The sequence below is a fragment of the Ammospiza nelsoni genome, chromosome 7 (genome assembly GCF_027579445.1).
Source record: "Ammospiza nelsoni isolate bAmmNel1 chromosome 7, bAmmNel1.pri, whole genome shotgun sequence".
NCBI lineage: Eukaryota > Metazoa > Chordata > Aves > Passeriformes > Passerellidae > Ammospiza > Ammospiza nelsoni.
Genome location: NC_080639.1, coordinates 23,993,070 through 24,009,885, shown reverse-complemented (window position 1 = coordinate 24,009,885; position 16,816 = coordinate 23,993,070). Strand labels below are relative to the sequence as shown.

The window sequence follows — 16,816 nt, the reverse complement described above, 5'->3', positions numbered from 1 at the left end:
GACTGTAGACGTTCTGGAGATCTTCAAAGATAGAAGGAATGATGAAGTGACCTTACTGGTTTCCTCCTTAGACAATCTTTAGTGTTTTGGTCATCTGTCTTGAACAGTGTCCCATGCTAGGTACTTCAGATGAGATAGTAAGAAGCCCCTCAGCAGATAGCCAGGACATGGACTGTAGTACTTACTCCAAAGCTTTCATAGCTGGAGAATAGCTTGTTCTGAAAGATGGGTTTAATTTCTCTTAATTTTATTTGCCATAAATACAAGTTGTTACCAGAGAGATGGCCAAGCTATCCTCTGACCTTGCAGTGTTTTGCTTCTTGATGACATCACTGAAAAAAAAACATTTTGTCAATTTTGAATTCATTTGTATTCTACCCTTGTAGTTTTAACGAATGTCCCTTTTCTTGTGCTGTGAGCTGAGGACACTTTGCTTCTCCCTGTGCCCAAATCACTGTGTATATGCTTACATCTTCTCTGTTTCAGATGAGTTTTTTGGGATCTTCCCAGTGCCAGCTTCTGTATCATCTCCAGTTCTTCCTGGAGTGCAGCCCATGCTGTTTAGGCTGTGCTGCTGCTGTAGATGGTTTGACCTGAGGTGTTTCTGTGTTAGTCTGTATCGCTGTCCTTGTCAAGCATAGCACCTCTTTGCCTTCCTCACCTGCAGTTGTGTATTGAGCAGATTGTTCATTTGTGCTGTCCTCAGGGACTTGTGTGTCCTTTAGCCCTGCCAGTGCTGACAGAGCACAGATCTGCAGCCTTGGTCTCCTTGTAACATGTATTGTTTTGTGTGTGGCGTTTGAATGATGAACTGTTTGTCCTTGTCCTATCTCTGTGGTCTGCACAGCTCTCTCTGTGGTTCCTTCTGGCCTTTTTTGGGATCTGTCCAGTTAAAGCTAGGTGCCACAGGACCACTCTGCTGCCTGCTCCTGGCATGTACCCCCAGCACCTGATCTCTCCCACTTTTTCTTTCCCTGGTGGTCAGTCACGCCCCAGCTTTGCACTGGTGTGCTGCTGTAGAGATGGCTGAGCAGGAAGCTTTCCCTTCCCTTGCACAGCCCATGCAGGAGCTATATGTAGCTGATGTCTCCATTGGCCCCTGTGACCTTTCAGAGAAGGACAGGATCCCATTTATCCTTGATCAGCTGGAGCTGGTGGCCAAAGCAGCATGGACTGGGCCACTTGTCCCTGCACACTGCCGGGGACAGGCCTGTCCTAGTGATGCCAGGGAGGTTCTCCAGGGGCTGCTGAGGTGACCTCTGGATCAGGAGCCAGGGGCTTGAGGGCAGTGGCCAGCAGTCTCCCACGACATTCCCTTGTCCTGCCCTCTCTCCACAGGTTATGCCACTCTCCAGGTTTGCTGGGTGCCTGCCGGTGAAAGAGAAGGGTTGATATTTTGCCCAGGCCCTTAGGTCCTGAACCAAAATGGCAGCTGGAGAGTCCCCTCCCGTAGGAGATGTCTTCATCAACTTGCAGCAGGTGAGCTGGGAATCCAGCAGCAGCAGCAGCAGCAGCAGTGGGGCTGTCTCTTCCCCGGGGGCTGTGCTCCTGCTGGCTGAGAGCAGGGCCGGTGTCCTGGGTGTCCTGGCAGCGTGCTGCAGCAGGGCAGGAGACACAGCTGTGCTTACCGGGACAGGCTGCACCGAGCTGCCCATGAGCCTCGATCCTCAGCACACAGACCACAAACTGCAGCCCAGGAAAGGCCAGAGATTGCTCTCTGAGGTCCCTGTGCCTCCACATGCCAGTGGGTAGGCTACACAAGTGACAGAGGGGCTGAGCAGCTTGAAAACAGACTGTCCCTCTTTAGGCTGGGCTTGGGACACCTGTGCTAAGGTGAGAGAAGAAGCAGTCTCACCCACAGACACAAAGCTGCTCCTAGGCCACAGCTAAGAACAGTGATGCGAGGAGAGGGATCTCTCAGCTAAAGCTACCTTGCTCCCTCTTTCTGCCTAGCAGATTTGTCACAGTTGGGCCTCCCTCTGTTTCCATGGAAACACGGGAGTCCACAACAGCTCCATGCTGGCATTTCGGCTATATTGATGGAAAATTTTACCAGCTGCAGCTGCTCAGGAGAAAGAAAGAAAGAAAGAAAGAAAGAAAGAAAGAAAGAAAGAAAGAAAGAAAGAAAGAAAGAAAGAAAGAAAGAAAGAAAGAAAGAAAGAAAGAAAGAAAGAAAGAGAGAGAGAGAGAGAGAGAGAGAGAGAGAGAGAGAGAGAGAGAGAGAGAGAGAGAGAGAGAGAGAGAGAAAGAAAGAAAGAAAGAAAGAAAGAAAGAAAGAAAGAAAGAAAGAAAGAAAGAAAGAAAGAAAGGCAGGCCAGCAGGCACCTGGTGATGCTCATGTCAGGGCACTTCCACCAGAAAAGGCAGAGAAGTTCCCATTGTCTGAAACTAGAGGAAAATGGGCAGAAAAGCCTGAAGAAGGCATCCAAGAGGAATGGGGAGTCTCTAGATTGTGGAGGGGAGGTGGGAAGGCACAGGGTAGTCACTGACCCAAGGGCAACTTACCAGAGCAGGAATGCTGTCTCCCAAGGGGAAATACAGAGGAGGTCTAAGAATGAGAGAGATGGCAGACTGGGCAAAGGGAAGACCAGAGAGCAGCAGTTAAATGTGAGGAGAGAGCAATTCCAGCCAAACAAAAGCTATGCATTTCCTGTAACGGGAAAACTGGCGCTGGCATATTCCCTTGATACCTGCCACTCAAGAGAGGTGTGGAGGACCACTAAGGTATCCCTGCAGAGTGTGCCTTGGAGCTTGATGGTCCGTTCTGGCACTTGATTTTGACCAGAGCTGTGCCTCTATGTGAGACATTGTGCCCCAGGCCTGTTGTATGGAGTCTGGTGCTGTTGGAAGGGCAGGAGGATCCAGAGGGCTTTAGGGGTCTGCCGTGTTTGATTCTTACCTGGCGGTTTCTGTGCAGGGCAGAGATGACGCAGAGAAAGCCTCTCCTGGTGCCGAGGACGATGAGGACTTGGATAAGACTTTGTCAATCGAGAGATTTGGGGACCTGATAAGCAAGTCAGCATCGAGCAATCTGGAGAAGCAAAGTCGCAGCTACAGTGAGAGAGATTTTGAATGTATGTAGGTTTCGAAACGTTGCACCCCCTTCTACCCTCACCACCAGCTCTCTCTCAGTCCCATGTGCTCTGCAGCCTTGTGCCAGGACTGCAGATTGTATTAGCCTGCTATTCACTTCCTTCCTCCAGAGCGTTCCCAAGGTGCTGTGTACACACAGTTTAGCACCAGTGCCCATGGCCTGTTTCCAGTCTGTTCCTGTTTTCTCTGTCTCCATAGGCATAGCTGCTGCACAGCCCACCCAGCAGCCGTAGCTCAGCCCAGGGTGTTTGTTCACCTTCTAGACCAGTCTCTGAGACCTCTGCAGCTACTTCTCCAAGTTGAATTTTCCAGTTTTGAAACAATTTTTCTTCCATGTGGCTGCAAAGAAACAACCAAACATGACCAGAAGCCAGGCTGTCCTCCCCAGTCTGAAAGCAGATGGCTCCAGTCAGACATGCCTGTGTATTTCTAAATAGCACTCGAGAATCCACTGGGCTTATCTGATCAAAGAAAGGAACTGCAAAATAAAAATGGAGTGTGAATTTAAAGTGCTGTAGTTATCTCACCTGAATTCATCTGAGCAGCATATCTATTCCTCTGTCTGCTCTTTCATGATGAAGGCAACTGGCCTGCCCAAAGTCACTTTGTGTGTTAGATGAGAATGTACTGACAAGAATGACCATAAGCTGTTGCCTGGTGTAGGTGGGTGATGTTACTTTGTAGTAACAGCAGTGAAGGGCAGGAAGAGGCCCCCATCCAGCAGCCTGTTTGTGTGGCAGACACGTAGCAGTGGTTGGGAGATTTTCCCAGTCTGTGGCTCTGCACAGTCACATATTGCTTCTTTTCCAGCTTGGCTTTGATGAGCTACAACCTTGGGAACATTATGTCCCAAGTACATCACCAGGCTGTTTTCTGCTTGGCCACTCATTTCCAATGGCTGTTATAGAAGCTTGCTGGTAAAAGTCTATTACTGTAGTGCACCTCAGCTGCTGTTTTTTTGCCTGTGTCATTTCTCTACAGAGGCTCCATTTAAATAACACTTCCCATCTGGGCTCACAGTCACTCGTGCACATGGCTGCAAGGTGCTGATAGCTTTGCTGTGGGTTGAATTCCTGTCCTGTAGGACCTACCTGCTCAGAAGCTCTGCCTGTGTGCACAGGTGTGCAGGTGGCTTGGAGGACATGGATGATCTGCTTGAGCATGCATGGCAGAAGCTTTTTGAAAATTTTAACTAGAGATTTGTACTGTTTGGGGTTGGGTTTTTCCCCCTTATTAATAGGAGAATAATTTTTCTTTTGTCAGAATCAAGCTTGTTTTCCTCTGAACTCCTGATGTATTTCTGTTGTCTAGGGCTACATCAACCTTGGTTATCAAAAGTTTTATGCAGTTTGTATTCATAAAGCTGGAAGATCTGGTTAGGTCATTAGACTTTTAACGATAACCTACCAGCCCAGAGAGGTGAATGTTCTCTAGGCTTAGAAATGTTTCCTGCCTCAGTCGAAGCCAGGAATTCCTAATATGTAGGCTCTTCCTTCTGGGCTCCTTGTCTAAATTATTTTTTCATATCTCTTGTATCAAGTTCACCAAGAGATGTAATCAAACATCTGGGACACTAGTTTGGCAGTAACTTTCCATACAGGCAGGCAGTGCAAGGAAGGGAGCTGGGAGGGAGGGCAGGGACTGGGTGCACAGGAGGACAAGGAGGAAGAAGAGGGAGGTATGAATCCTTTTGTGTTTGGGAGAGGTGTGTTTTTCCTACCTGCAGACCACCTCTGTGGAGATGTGATCAGTTGACCTGAGGAAGGCTGAGTGCAGGGGTGAAGAGGAGAGCAGTGCTCCCCTCTTCTGTGCCAGGTCACACACCATCACTACCCTTCCCTGCAGCCCAAGACTTCAGTTTCCTTCTGATCCAAAACATAAATGTTTCTGTCTTGGACTGAAGTGAACAAGCCAGAAGGGAAAGATGGGCTGTGTCCTCATAAGCAGCTTTGTGCTATTGAAGGAGTAACATGTGTATAGTTGGGGTCTTCCTTGCTTCTTACATTAGAAATTTGTGCCTGACCTACCTGTGGCATGCTATGGAAGTACAGCAGCAGGACAGGAGGATTTATCTTCCACATCTTGTGAATGAAATAGGGTACACCCAGTTAAGTCAAAGAAAAAAACACTTTTGAGAGAAAAGTGTTTCTAAAGAGCCCAAACTCTTTCCAGTGTGCAGACGTCTGACCATTCTAAATCTCCTCAAATCTTGCCACAAGCTGCTTCTTCTGAAACGGGGATGTGTGAAATATCCCTGCTGTTCCCAAGGGGGGAAACAAGGAAGAAAAGACTTGAGAAACCAAAGGAAAGGAAACATGACAGCAGAACAATGAACCTGCCTGGCTCTCCCAGGGAGAAGGTTACAGCCTACATTGAAAATGTCCTTTGAAGGTAGTTTTCACTATAAACAGATTTTGCTGCCATGTCACAGGAAAGCTGGGAAGGAACCAAACCTAAACCGTCTGGAAACAATTGCTCAGGAAGAGCTGCCGAGCAACACCCCCTTGCCAAGTGGCTGGTGCCCCCTGATTTCAGCCTCTCTGGGTGCAGCCCCAGGACCTGTGCGTCCTGTAGACTGTCCGTGGGAGGCTTTGTGCCTACAGCTAGCCCTGGCAGCAATGGCTTCTCTTTCTCTCACAGTGGGGTGCTGAACTTACCCTCTTCCTTGCCTGGTGTGTTGCCTTTGTTTTGGAATGAAGGCTCAGAAATGTCCTTAATTTCTTCTCATTCTGTAATTCCCATGACACCCAGGTCAAACCTGTATGAATTTCTCTTTGTAGATTAGTTTAAAGAAAAGTCCTTCTGCCCTGTTTCTTTACCCTGGTTTTTAAAAGACAGCCTCCTAACTGAACCTGAATTTCAGAGGCTGGTACAACACATACTCTCAAAGTACCTGGGATTTGGACTTAGGTTACTTCTGCACTGTTGTTCCTGTGGCTGTGTAGGAGGAGTTTTTTGTCAAAGCCTGGGGGATAAATAAGCTACATCTATTCAACTCAAAGAAACATTATGCAGAAAAGAAATCATTACCATTTAGGATGGAAAAGACCTTTAAGATCACCAAGTTCAACTGTAAACCTAACACCAAGTCCACCACTAAGCCATGGCCTAACCAATAACTAATGTCCCTAAAAAGTTTGTAAAGGGCCCAAATTATGCTTGTTTGAGGATGCAAGAAACATTTCCCCATGTTTAGGAAGAGGATGTTGCCCATGGCAGGTCACTGCAGCTCTGCACAGCCATGCAGATGGCTTTTGGCAGCACAGGGAGAGTGCTGCCTTCCCCTGGGCAGTGGAGCTGTGTTGGGGTGGTTTGGGATTGCACAGGGGCTCTATCCCCAGCTATCCCAGGCTGGACACAGCCTGCCACATCAGTGAAAGAGCTTTGCTATGTCCCTGTGGGCTGGTGGCTCTCCTTGCCCTTCCTGGCCCTTGATCTTCAGACCATGCTGTTTCCTGGAGGGGCGCCTGGCAGGTTCCTCCCAGCCTCTTCCTGCCCCTGACTCTCTTTTTCTCTCTCAGTCCACCGCCAAACCTCGCACCACATCCATCATCCCCTTTCTACTCACCTCCCTTCTGCCCTCAAGTTCCAAAAGAGGCCACCCCGTGCCAGCAGGAGGAAAAAAAGGAGGAGGAAAAAGAAGAAAACCTCAATACCTCCCTCAGAGGTGACCCCCACCATCCAGGAAGAGGACGAGGAGGGAGGAGAAGAGGAGGAAGAAGAGGAAGAAGAAGAAGAAGAGGAAGAAGGAGAGTCTGAGGCAGAGGAGGTCCAGGAGAAAGAAATCTCTGTAAAATCTGAGGCCGAAGCTCGTGGGAAGGACACATCCCCTAAGCTGGAGTCCCCAAGCAAACCAAAGGCAAGGCCAGGATGTGCCTATCTGGATGGGGCTTGGAGTCTGGAGGGAGGTGGTAGGAGGGTGCCAGCAAGTTGCTGCTCGGGGATAAGAAGTTGTAGCTGTGCAGTATTGTGGGAAGAGTGTTTTTGTCCTTGCCTAGTAGAGTTGGTCTGGTAGAGATGGCTGCCAAAGGACAGTGACAGGTAAGTCATTGCTTGGTATGGATGCAGGGGTGGGTGTGCATGAGCATTTTGGGGCTGTAAGACCCATGAGGGAAGATCAGTGTGTCTTGTTCTTAAGTTTTATAGTACAGTGGAGGGCTCAATATGAGCAGTCTCAGGGTATGGGGCATGTGGGGAGAGCCACTGTGGCCCATTTTGGGGAGGATGCGTGTGCCAAGGATTGGGGTGAAGGCTGCCTGCCCACCTCCTGCTGTCAGGGCTGTTGTCTCTGCAGTTCACCGTTGGCAGCGATGAGGAGGAGCCCAGCAGCACTGTGGCCCCCGCGCAGTTCCACGTGGAGGAGGAGTGTGGCATCCTGTCCCCCATGCCTCGCTTTGCTGACCTGCTGCAGGACAAGGGCCCTGCCTCTCTCCACAGGTAGGTGAGCAGTGCCAAGCTGCCCTGCTGCTCTCCCTGGCTCAAGGTCACTGCACAGAGTCTGTCCCCAGGGGAGGTGGCTGTGCTTAGCCCAAACTTGCCTGCTGAGTCAGAATGGACATGGATGCGCCCCAGAGGGGGAGCATCTGTGAGCAAGAGGGCTGCTCTCTGGAGGGATGATGATTCCATGGGACTCCTGCAACCTCCATGGGATCCCCATAGTGCAGGGTTAGAGGCACTGGGCTGCACACCTGGAGTACCCTTCCTCCCAGCTAACTTGTGCTGTCATGCTGAGCTGCAAGCTGGGAAGCCCCAGGAGGGGACCATGAGGCCATTGACTCAGGGGTAGGTCCCTGACACTGGGCACAAGCTGATCCCACTCTGTGGTAGGGAAGAGAAGGAGCAGAAGGAGCAGCCTTCAGGTTTAGCAGGAGATGACTCCTGGCCCTGCTCCTTCTCAGGGGCTTGCCAGTCAGGGCTGGGCCATGGGACCCCAACCCCTGAGGCCACTGGCCATTGTCATTCACCCTGCTTACTACTGTCAGTCTCTTTGGTTCCTACAGCCCCCCCGGGCCTCGAGAGCGTCTGTCCCGTGGGTGGGAGAAGCGCAAGGCCTGGGGCCAGGTGGCGAGCGGCCCCAGGGGTACCTATGACTTGAAGGAGAGGATGTGCATCGGCAGCATGACCACCCTGGAGAGCGCGGCCTACCAGCGCGTCCCCACTGACGAGGCCGAGGCCCAGATGCTGGCGTCTGCTGACTTGGATGGCATGAAAAGTGAGGCTTTACAACACTACTTGTCTTACCAGTGCCTGTGTCCCTTTGTCCTGTGCTTCTCTTGGTGTCCCTTTGTCCCATGCTTCTCTGGCTCTCCCCTAGCAGCTGCAGGCATGGTCTTCAGCCTGCCACAGGACCTGGTCCTCACCTTCCTGCTCCCCACATCCTTCTTTTCCATCAGTGTCTCATCTCTGTCAGCTTTGCATTGTCCACAGTGCTGATCTTTATGTTTTCAGCATCTCTACTTCCACCTACCCCATGGATGCCTGCTCCACCACCCACCCCCCTGTCCTCTCCAGTTCAGGGTTCCCAGCATTTCCCTGAGACCCGCTCTCTCCTCTCCTGACACACTTTCCCAGCGATCAGCCCTCTGTATGACACACTGCCAGCTCTGCTATTGCAAAAACCTGAGGTGAGGAGCCGCCCCTCTCCTCTGCTCTCCTGGCAGAGGCAGCTGCCTCCTCTGGAGCGCCTCAGAGGGGGACTGCCCCTGTGCGTGGCACGAGGACAGAGACAGAGACGTCATGGAAATGCACGCTCCGGGCCTGAGGACATGGAGAATTCAATAGGTTGCTCTGCAGGCTGGAGAGGGAGGGAGACACCAGAGGGGAGTGAGGGAGAAAAGCGGTGCTGCACATGCAGCCTGGCTGTGCCTGGGCCACGGGTGCTGCATCCCTGGGCATCTGGCACAAGACCCCACGGAAAAGCGAGGACCCTGCTCTGGAGGAGCTGGTGGGCAGCCCCCCACAGAAGCATCCCTGGGTGGAGCCAGGCTTCCTGGAACCTCATCAGTCCCCGGGGCTGCTGCAGCCAGCATCTTCATGCCCCGTGAGCAGGGGAGTGAGGCACCGGGGCTGGCCCCAGGGCTGTGCTGAATCCCCCAGAGGGGCAGCTTGCTTCCCACACGTCAGCCTGCCTGTCCTGGCTCCTCATCTGAAGGCGTGTCATTCATGACACCTGACCCCTGACCTTCACAAGGACAACATGACAACCCTTCAAGAGAGAGAGGAGCCAGCAAAGGAATCAGAAGGGGGCAGCAGCCCGGAGGTAGTGATAAGCACCTGTATTCGCAACTCACTCGGCTATGAAGACTTTGATGAATTTGCCTTCAATTTTGAAGACTATGATTTATGGGAGGCCATCAGAAACCATCTGGGCTACCCAGGCGGGGAGCCCACCTGTAAGTACCAGAGCAGTGACCCCATGATTGCAACTGTAGATCAGAGCCCCCTGCTACAGTGCATAACCCCCTCCTGTGTTTGTTGTCTGTACCCTCTCCATGTCAGGTTGGTCTTCTGGTTTAGAGGAAGTACAGTCTGCCCCACTGTGTGTCTGGGGACACCAGAGGAGCTGCCTGATGCCTGTGTGTCTGTGTGAGGTCTTGGTACCAATCTGTGTTGTAGTGCTGAGGTGCTTTCCCCTGTGTGTCTTGCTCGAGCAGCTCCAGAGGCAGCTGCATCTTGCTGTTTGTGCTTGTCAGGATGTGGCCCATGCCGTGGGCAGAGAAAAAGCAGCTGCTCTGAGGTGTGTAAAGACAAAGAGATTTCCCCTTCCATTTGTAGCACAAGGTGACAGTGTGCTGCTGCTCTTTTTCCTGGAATTTGAGTTGAGGTGCAGATCTGACAGCAGAGGTGGTATCAGGTTCTAACTCTGCACCGTAGCCTAATTGCCCAAAGGAAAAAAAATAACCTAGTCTTTGTATCTGCATGCTTGAACATGGCTGTGAAACTAGCTGATGGCAGGCTGGCTGGTGTGCCTGGAGAAAAGAGGAAGAAAGGAAGCAAGAGTGGGAAAAGCAGGGAAGGAGAGAATAGGAATCTTGAGAGTCAATAATGTCTTCCTGTTCTCTGCATCTGTTTCTGTACCTTCACATCCCCTGCAGAGCAATCTCTGAGCTCTTTCAGAGACCATGCAGAAACCAGAGCCTCACTCCCATCTCTCACAGGGCTCCTTCCTTGGTACCTGTTGCTAAAAGGTAGCCCACCTTGGGAGTGGTACTATTCATAGCCATGGCTCATGGGTGTCCTCATCTGGATCATGTGTTAATTTTTCAAGGGATTTTAGGAGTGCACATGGGAGGGTGGTGTCCCAGAACTAGCCCACTAAACAGTTATACACAGAAGAGTGGGAAAGCAGTGTGATTGTAACTGGAGCTCAGGATGCCTCGGTTCAGCTTCTGCCTCTGCCACAGACTGTTTGATCTCAGGCAAAAAACTTAATTTGCCCTGCCTTTCAGTCCCAATATTGTGTTCTCTTTGTCATCTGTTCCATCCTTATAAGCCTTCAGGAAAAAATGTCTGCCTGTGTGCTTCTGCAGGGACCAGCTAGTGGGATCAGCTTCTGGCTGTTACATTAACAACTCTGCTACTTGTTACTGTAAATTGATAGGGCATATAATAGTAGCAAAGTTCAAAATAGAAACCTGGAGCAAATTGGTCCCATCAGCTGTCCCAAGCTGAATGAGCTGTAAATTAAAAGTGTGAATAAATTGTTCCAGGTTCAGCTTGGAAAACATGGATATTCTTGGGAAGGTAAAAGGGGCAGATCACCCTGCAAAGTGTGATAATGCATCACTTACAAAGTGGGGAAGATGGGCTTTCTAGTAGTTAACACATTCATTGATTGCTACAGCTAATACTGTAGGTGCTCTGTACAGTAAACTCTTAATTGTATAATGAATCCACATTGTGGATCAATCCTGCAGAGAGGTATGGCAGAGTCAGACATGGCTGAGACACCAGAGTCTGTTTAGTGTAGAGCCAGCTCACTTTCAGCCAGTGCCACTTGCCCACCTATTTACTCCATGGCAATGTCTCTTCCAGAACCAGCTCAGATCCAGGAGGAATATATTTTGAACAGAATGGAGTCCTTGGTCTCCTTGCATTCTTTTAAGTGTTTTGAGTGTGGAGAGTGCTGGACCTGGCACCTGGTTGGCAGCAGGGATGAGCTATCCCTATCACACTGAACTCAGCATCAGCCAGGAGAGACTTGGGCTCTGTGCATGACAGGGCAGTAGCTTTTTCCAGAAGCCAGCTGTGTCTTACAGTATGTTGATTAGCATTTCATTAAGTCTAGTTTCAAATATTTCAAGAATCTGAGTTTTAAGTATCTTTTTTATATATTTCAAGAGTCTGCGTTTAAAGTCCTTTTTCTTGCTATAGCTTAAGCATTAGGGTGAATGGGCAGTGTGCATTATCCTTGTGATGCCAGGATAGCAGGTTGCTGTCTAGTACTGATACAAATACTTGGATGCCTCTTTCTGGTCTTCCTTCTTGTGGATTGAGGGAAATGAGAGGAGGGGAGCAGGAGCTATTGAAGGTGTAAATTGAAGGCAATTGCCTGCTAGCAAAGGCATTCTTGGGGAAGACTTTAACCAGTGCAGTCATATTTGTCATATTCAGATGTTATCTGAAGAAATCTGACTGTGGAAGCTAATGTGACGAGATCATCTTCTGGAAGAGACTGTAGGAGATGCTGTGTGGGAGGGTGACATACCAGTTCATTGTAGTGGAGCTACCACAGGAATTGCTCTCTGTCCTCTGACGTCACTGTCTTCACACTCAGATCCTGGGGAGCATTGGAGAGGAGCTACAGCAAGAGCAGCACTCCTTGGGGAGTTTGGCTTCAAGCAAAAATGACAGATGTATGCCCTGAGCATATCACCCTTTGGTCTCAGTCTAAGATCCTGTCCTGAATAAGGAATTTTAGGTGCTCTCTTGAGCTTGACTTTCATTGGGGAATGCACCAGAAATGGTCTCTGTAGAGCAGCCTGGAGCATTTCAGCTGGGTTCTGCTTGGGACTCCCTAAGCCAGTGGTTCTCCTAAATTAAGACCAGGTGCCCACACTGCTCCTATGAGTTGTATCCCCCAGCTGGCATCTCAATATCCACAAACACTACCAAGGAAGAGCAGCAAAGTAGATCTCTCCTTAGTCTGCTGTAGGTAGGGCTCTGGAGATATACATTCACTGATGCTCTCTGACCCTGCAGCACTCTGATTCCTGTCCCTGTCACTGAGTGTGGGAGTCACTGGAGGTGCTGTCAGGAAACGTGGCTCCTTGCTTTTTATCTGTCCTCCAGCCATTGTCTGGCTAAGACTGTGGATGCTTTCTAGGGCTGTTGTTAAAGAGCACTGTGTAATAAGTTGTCATTGCTGAGAGGAAAACTTGCTGTCCTTTGTCTTGCTGAGTAGAGTGTGCCTGGGGCCTGGTTTTCCAGGGACACAGAGAGAAGGAGTCCCAGGGTGCATAGGAGAATCAGAAGCTGCAGGGATTGGAGCAAAGGTGCCAGATACCAAGATCATCAGCATGCTGGACTGCTTGTTTCATGCATGAGCTCATACTGAGTGTGCTGAAGTGGCTGCTGTGCGTGCAGGAACGGAGAAATCCATGTGAAACTCAATGGAAGCCCCACACGTGCCCGGCTCCCAGAAACGTTTGTGGTGGTTATTGGGCTGGTATTGGCTCCTATCGACATTGCAGGGCAGTAAGTGGAGCAGGGAGGAGTCCCACCATCAGCAGGACGTGCATCAGCAGGGCAGCCAATGGGGGAAAATGTCCTCAGGCTCAGTATTGATTCCTTTTATATTTAATTTAGCGACCCAGATTTCCAAGGTGCAAGGCCATGGTATGCCTGGCCTGATGTTGGGTGTGTCTTTCCATGCCAGAGGTGTACAGATATTTTTCTGCAACATCAAAGAGGCCACTCAGACTTAAAACCCTGTGCTTTTTACTGTCTCTCATACCCTGAAGCTGCAGGTCTTGAAGCTAGGTGCAGAAAGCTGTATGCAAGTAGAACATTCACCCCAGCCAATGGAGAGCTGCCCTTGCTCTGCCAGGGAGAAGACCTTGGCATTGTCTTACAAGCACAGCCAGCAAACCTCAATTGACCAAAGCTGAGCAAGAGCCCTGACTCCATAATCTAGTTGGGTGAGCCTGCCCATCCTGTAATGAGGCTCTGAGGGTTTCCACATTCCTGTGGGTTGTCTGTGCTGAGAAAGATACACTTGCTGTCCCTGGGTAGTGTCCAGGGAAATCCTCCCTGGCAGGCTGTTGCCTGGTGCTGTTTCTCTGGCATTGCAAAAAGGCTGGCATGGTTGTGGCTGCATTTTGGTGGGCACTGGCTAGCCAGCAGCACAGTGATGGGTCTGTGGAGCAGCCTTAACAGCCTTTGTGAGGCTTTGCCTCAGCCAGCCAGTCTCTAACTCAGACCTTTTTGAGGGCATTACAGCAGCACTGCGGATCATTTAGAAGCAGCGATAGCTCAACTTCACTGCCAGCCTCTGAGCCAGCCCCAGGCTGCAGTGTTATCCTACAGTCTCGTCACACAATTAAATAAAACAGACATTGATATTTCCTTATGTCTCCCAGACCAGCAGCTAAATAGCCTTCCCTTTCATTGCCCTTCATGCTTGCTGAGCACCAGACCTTCCCTGGTGCAAGGGGTGAGGCCCAGCTAGGTGCCTGCCTTTGCTGGGTGGGTGCAGAACTGTGCAGGCAAGGCTGCAGGTTGCTTTTTTTTGGGAGATTATGGGGAGGATTCTCACACCACTTGTTTGAGTGCCACGAGTAAAAGCATTTGTGATGAAGCCCCAAGAGTAAGCACAGCCTAGGAGGAAGCCTTCTCTGTGAAGAGGTTAGCTCACATCTCTGGAAGAGATGAAAGTAGGCAAATGAAGCAGAAAGGATCTTCAGAATTCTGGCGGAGGATGGTGAGTTCTACAGCTGCCAGGGCTTTGATAGCCTAAGTTAATGAGAGAAGGACGTGCTTGGATGTGTTTCCCTGCCAGACAGTGTATATCCACTAGACAAATTGGTGGCTTTTTTCCTTTCCTATGTCTTCAGGCCACCGCTTTGAAGATAACCCAGGTGTGAGGAGGCATCTGATGAAAAAACCATCTCGGAGTCAGGTCACCAGGACAAGCAAAAAATTAGCATCAACTCCATCTGTCAAGAAAAAGAAGAAGAAGAAGAAGTTGGATAGAAAGCCCCACGAGGTATCCATGTGCTGTCCTCCCACATTTGTTCAGAAGCCATAAATCAGGACTAGAAACATGCAATTTATAAAGTGATGTGTTTCAATATAATTAATTGTTTACATGACCTTGAGGGTGACATTTCATGCTGTTATCCATTACCATGAGAGCTGAAAATACACTTTTTTCAATATAAGAGGAGATTTCCCTGAAACCACAAAGCTCTGACTTTAGGAAAGACATTTAAAAGTCACAGAAATTGTGATGTTATTGTGGCAATTGGCAGCACAGTAACATCGCTATCTTTGGTAAGTGTGGGAAAATTAGGGGGACACCAAGAGGAAGGCAGAGGACAAAATTGCAGCAGTTTGGTAGAAAGGGATGCTGCATTGAATTATTCTCTCCTTTCTGCCCACATCACGTGACTTGGAGCTTTCTGGTGCTCCATGTGCTGATGGAAGCTCCTGCCATGCTGTCAGTGATATTTATCCTGGCTGCTTCTGTGCAGTACACCTCTGGTTAAACCATGGCAGGTCTGTTCCAGTATCCTGTCAGACCAGGCAGTACCTTGAGAAGAGAGCTGAGGCTTTCTGTGTGCTGCTGGTAGAGCTGTATGCATCTCATGTCCTTGTGGTCCACATTAGGTGTTTGTGGAGCTGAATGAGCTGGTGGTGGATAAGAACCAGGAGATGCACTGGAGGGAGACAGCCCGCTGGATCAAGTTTGAGGAGGATGTGGAGGAGGATACAGCAAGGTGGGGGAAGCCCCACGTGGCTTCACTGTCCTTCCGCAGTCTGTTGGAGCTCAGGAAGACTATTGCCCACGGTGAGTGAGGAAGAGCAGACCAGGGTTTATCTCTTGCTCTAGAACAGGTTTTGTTGGATAGCTTCTGCCACTGTTAGGTGCCTCACTGGAGGCATGAAACAACATCTGTGTCCAGGCTTCATGTAGGGTCTGTGGAGACACACTCTGCAGTCTGTTTTCAGGGTTTGCATTAGCTCAAGGGTGCCTGTGTTAGTTCCACACTCTGCTTCACTGGTCTCAGGCACATGGAAGCTGCAACCCCCAGCTGTGCCTTGGCCAGCAGGCCTTGGACCCATCTTTGATGAGGTCAGTAAATTTGGTCAGAGTGGGAGACTGAAATGAAAGGAGATACCAGAATGACAACTGCATCTTGGAGCTTTTGGTTTCTCTTGGGGCAAGGGTTTACAGAAAGGACATGGGGCACTTGGGAATCTCTCAGCTGAATCTGTACCCCAGCCAAAGCCTGGCTCCTGGTGGAACAGCTGTGTCCCCAGAGTGTGAATGCAATGGGGGGTGTTGCACTCTAGGAGCAGGGCTCTTCCCCTCATGCTGGCAGGTGCTGTCCTCCTTGACTTGGAGCAGACCACTCTGCCTGGCATTGCTCACCTCATGGTGGAGACCATGATCATCTCTGACCAGATCAGGGCAGAAGATCGAGCCAACGTGCTGCGTGCCCTGCTGCTGAAGCACAGGTGGGTGCATGTGGGTGCGGGCTCTCAGGGCTGGGGGTTACCTGTGAGCCCCAGGTGGCAAGGGAGGCACGTCGCCTCATGGCCACCACTCTCCCCTCAGCCATCCCAATGATGAGAAAGAGGGCTTCTTCCCGAGGAACCACTCCAGCTCCAGCATGAACTCCATCGTGGGGAACCACCATCACAACCACACCACGGACACATGTGTGCCCCTCATGGGGGAGGAGCGCATTGAGATGGCTGACCCCAAGGCCAATGAGACCGAGTGCAAGGAGGTGAGGGTGACCTGGGGGGGTTACTGTGTTTTTTCCACACTCTGGGGACAGCTGTTGGCAGGCCATGGTGCCCACCTCTGAGTCCCTTTGTGGGGAAACTTTGTAATGCAAGGACTGGATCACCTGGAGCACTGGACATCGGGTTGCTGCATTATGATTTTGGTACCTAGTTATGGCTTTGCACTGTGTGCAGATGTCTGCTTGAGCATGTAGTGGCAGCAGCAGCCCTGGCACTTGCGGGGTGGCCTTTGCTGTGAGGGTGCCTTGCTGTGAAGCAGGCATTGGGTGTGCAGCCAAGGCAAGCCCAGCTGCATTTGTGCCAGTGGGGTACGAGGCTGTGTAGGGAGACCAAAGCATGGGGACTTCACCCTTACTTATTTGTGTTCTTTCCTGGCAGAAAAACCCACATCTTCATAACTCTGAGGGCCATCGTAAATACTTGAAGCTAATGGAGAAAATCCCTGAAGATGCAGAGGCCACAGTGGTGCTTGTGGGTAAGAGGTGGCATGTAGAGTCCCCCAGTGACTAGTGCAGATCCTGGTGTGCCCTCACTCCCCTGGGATATTTGGTTCTCTCATACGTTTTCAGCTGGGGAGTGAGCCTGGTACACTCCCTCCTTTGGTGATGGTTCATCTTCTGTTTGTGTATAGCAGATATATGGCCTGCCAGGCTAGTTCTTTTCCTAAATTAAAAAAGAGGTTGACTGATGTTGCTCCTGGGAGCTGGGGCCCAACTTAGGGGTGGAAGTCCTGCCAGGCTCACAGTAT

At 50.4% G+C, this 16,816-nt stretch overlaps 1 protein-coding gene across 1 annotated transcript in view; it reads left to right on the top strand.

The window, feature by feature from the left end:
* Positions 1 to 1,339: 1,339 nt before the first annotated feature.
* Positions 1,340 to 16,816, top strand: part of SLC4A3 (solute carrier family 4 member 3) — a 28,913-nt gene continuing 13,436 nt past the window's right edge. Inside the window, exons 1-10 of the mRNA XM_059475587.1 lie at positions 1,340 to 1,479; positions 2,918 to 3,074; positions 6,615 to 6,952; positions 7,388 to 7,530; positions 8,094 to 8,305; positions 14,148 to 14,299; positions 14,923 to 15,103; positions 15,639 to 15,774; positions 15,875 to 16,049; positions 16,447 to 16,543. Of these exons, the coding sequence (XP_059331570.1) occupies positions 1,426 to 1,479; positions 2,918 to 3,074; positions 6,615 to 6,952; positions 7,388 to 7,530; positions 8,094 to 8,305; positions 14,148 to 14,299; positions 14,923 to 15,103; positions 15,639 to 15,774; positions 15,875 to 16,049; positions 16,447 to 16,543 (1,645 nt within the window). The 5' untranslated portion in view covers positions 1,340 to 1,425. The remainder of the gene's footprint in view (positions 1,480 to 2,917; positions 3,075 to 6,614; positions 6,953 to 7,387; positions 7,531 to 8,093; positions 8,306 to 14,147; positions 14,300 to 14,922; positions 15,104 to 15,638; positions 15,775 to 15,874; positions 16,050 to 16,446; positions 16,544 to 16,816) is intronic.